The following is a 2,926-nucleotide window of genomic DNA, read 5'->3' as shown; positions in this document are numbered from 1 at the left end:
AGGGCCATGAATGCCATTTTCCATGAAATGATTGGTCATTTCTTGAAAGTCTACATTGATGATGTAGTCATCAAATTCTCAGCCAAGGCTCAACATCTTCATAATTTAAAGATGGCTTTTGAAAGAATGAGGCAGCATAAGTTGAAGATGAATCCCTTAAAGTGTACTTTTGGGGTTTTAGCTAGAAACTTCCTGGGTTTCCTAGTCTACCAAAGAGGTATTAAGATAGATCAAAATAAAGCAAAGGTAATTATTGAAGCAAAGCCACTGGCCACTAAGAAAGAATTACAAAGATTTCTTGGCCAGGTTGAATATTTAAGGAGATTCATTGCCAATCATGTTGGAAAGACTCATGTTTTCTCCCCATTGCTAAAATTGAAAGGTGCTGAAGAATTCAACTGGACGAATCAGCACCAGCAAGCTTTTGAGGTTTGAAAAGCTACATGGCCAACCCTCCAGTGATGATGCCTCCAATCAAGAAGCGGCCTTTAAGATTATACTTATTGGCCGCTGATGAATCAATTGGAACACTTCTAGCTCAGAACAATGAATGGGGAAAGGAGCAAGTCATCTATTATTTAAGTAGGGTGCTTACTTTAGTGGAATGTATGTACACTTCTATTGAAAAGTTGTGCCTTTCCTTATATTATGCGGCTATGAAGTTGAGAACCTATATGTTGCCCGTGGCTGTGTATATCATTTCTCAAACAGATTTGATTAAGTATATGCTTACGAGGCCTTTGATCACTAGACGCATTGGAAAGTGGTCATTGGCCTTAATGAAGTTTTCTTTCAAGTATATTCCGTAAAAGGCAGTCAAAGGAAAGGTAGTGGTAGAATTTCTAGTAGATCATCCTTTCACTAAGATTGATTCAGAAGTATGTGACAAGGCGGATAATCTCTATCTTGACTATATACCTTGGACTCTCATGTTTGATGGATCAAGCACTCATGATGGAAGAGGAGTTGGAATAGTCATTATTTCACTAAAGGGAAGAAAAACCACATTTTCTTTCTTCTTAGATTTTAACTGTACAAATAACCAAGCTAAGTATGAGGCATTAATTATTAGACTGGAAATCCTACTAGAGTTAAAGGTGGAAAAGGTCCAGATTATTGGAGATTCCAACTTGATACTCAGCCAACTTTCTGAAGAATATAGATGTCTCAACTGGTATATATTTGAGGCCTTTCCACTCTTTTGCCTTGGAATTACTTTGCTAGTTTGATGATTTCCAACTCAAATATTGGCTATGATATTTAAACTCGGAGGTTGATGATCTAGCATAACTAGCATCTCGAGTGAAAGTCCCACTGGGTGTAGAAGAGACCTTGATCACAATCAGAAGAAAGACTCTCCCTTCTGTAGAGTCACGGCATGAGATGGCAGGTCATTTCCAAGCTGACGAGCCGGAAAGAATCAAACTTGCTAAGAAGACATGGGAGATTTTCAATATTGATATAGATGGATTAGACTTAGAAGATTGGAGAACACTAATTATCTATTTCTTGCAGGAGCCTAGTGCCAATGTGGACAAAAGAATTCAGCTTTTGGCACCTTATTATATTTTGATTGATAAAGATCTCTACAGAAAAAATAAAGAAGATGGACTTTTGCTAAGATGTCTAGGCAGGAATAAGTCCATGAGAGTGATGGCAGAATTATACCTTGGAATATATGGAGCACATCAAGTTGGGATCAAAATGAGGTAGCTTTTGAGAAGGTACCGTTATTATTGGAAAGGCATACTGAAAGATTAAATAGAGTTTGTAAAGACTTGTACTGCATGTCAGGAGCATGGCCCGGTCCAAAGAGTTCCAGCAATCAACATGCAGCCGGTAGTAAAAATATGGCCATTCAGAAGGTGGGCTTTGGACTTTATTGGAAAGTTAACACCATCATCTGCAGATGGCCATACTTATATTATGGTAGCAACAGATTACTTTACAAAATGGGCAGAGGCTATTCCATTAAAGACCTGTGAGCAGCCAACAATGATTGATTTTATCAAGAAACACATTATTCATAGGTTTAGAATTCCAGAGACTATCACCACTAACAGATGACTTTCCTTTGTTGGAAACAAAGTTCTTGATTATTGTGCTGAGTGTGGCGTCCAAGTGATCAGTTCCATTCCATATCTTGCCCAATCAAATGGACAGGCTAAAGCTTCCAATAAGGTAATTCTCAATATCCTTGAAAAGATGATTGAGAATCATCCAAGAGAATGGCATCACCTACTTTCTAAGGCTTTTAGGCTTACAGAAATTCAAAAAGATCAAATACTGGAGTCACACCATATATGCTTACATATGGACATAATGTCGTTCCTCTAATAGAAATGACCATAAGGTCTGCAAGGGTGGCTTTCCAAAATAAGCTTACTCCAGCAGATTATGACCATGCCATGTTGGTAGAATTAGAAGACCTTGACGAAGTTCGTCTTAATGCCTTAGACCATATTATTGCTCAAAAGAGGAAAGTCATGCGGGCATACAACAAGAAGGTTAAGGCAAACACATTTGTTAAAGGAGACCTGGTATGGCAAGTCAGATTTCCACCAGGAGTTAAAAATAAGGAATATAGAAAGTGGACCCCTAATTGGAAGGGTCCTTACTTGGTGGAACGAGTCCCTGGAAAAAAGGGCTTATAGATTAATGGACATAGATGGAAGATCCCATAAGCATCATGTGAATGGGGTATACTTGAAAGAGTATCATCCTTCCATCTATGAAAATTGGAAATCCACAATCATGCTAGCAGCCATATAGTTTGGCCAATACCTTCCTTTCTAAGTAAACCAGAAACCTGGAAAAGAAGCGTAATAGCCATACTTTGGCCATCTTTTTCTTCATAGCTAAGTCAGAGTGTATGAAGGATACATCTCAAAGAAGAAAAGTTAAGTACTTGAAAGGGTACATTGGC

The 2,926-nt window shown here is 38.2% G+C and overlaps 1 protein-coding gene across 1 annotated transcript; it reads left to right on the top strand.

The window, feature by feature from the left end:
- The first annotated feature begins 443 nt into the window (after nucleotides 1-443).
- Nucleotides 444-2,654, top strand: LOC132309757 (uncharacterized). Its single transcript, XM_059808042.1, has 5 exons — nucleotides 444-566; nucleotides 1,516-1,692; nucleotides 1,795-1,981; nucleotides 2,090-2,181; nucleotides 2,259-2,654. Exons 1-5 carry the CDS (start codon nucleotides 444-446, stop codon nucleotides 2,652-2,654), a joined length of 975 nt encoding a protein of 324 aa, XP_059664025.1.
- The last annotated feature ends 272 nt before the right edge of the window (nucleotides 2,655-2,926 follow it).

This window comes from Cornus florida, unplaced genomic scaffold (assembly GCF_030987335.1).
Source record: "Cornus florida cultivar Cherokee Brave unplaced genomic scaffold, ASM3098733v1 CherokeeBrave_3.0.0_Hap2_Chr05, whole genome shotgun sequence".
In the NCBI taxonomy this organism is placed as follows: domain Eukaryota; kingdom Viridiplantae; phylum Streptophyta; class Magnoliopsida; order Cornales; family Cornaceae; genus Cornus; species Cornus florida.
Note: the sequence above shows the minus strand (reverse complement) of the source record. Positions and strands in the feature narration are given on the sequence as shown.

Excerpts from the sequence above, each read along its gene's own strand:
- LOC132309757 (XM_059808042.1), top strand. The coding sequence starts at position 444 with ATGGCCAACCCTCCAGTGATGATGCCTCCAATCAAGAAGCGGCCTTTA. Across the intron at positions 1,693-1,794 it reads GAATATATGGAGCACATCAA|GAGCATGGCCCGGTCCAAAG; the intron begins GTTGGGATCAAA and ends ACTGCATGTCAG. Across the intron at positions 2,182-2,258 it reads AGGCTAAAGCTTCCAATAAG|GCTTACAGAAATTCAAAAAG; the intron begins GTAATTCTCAAT and ends TAAGGCTTTTAG.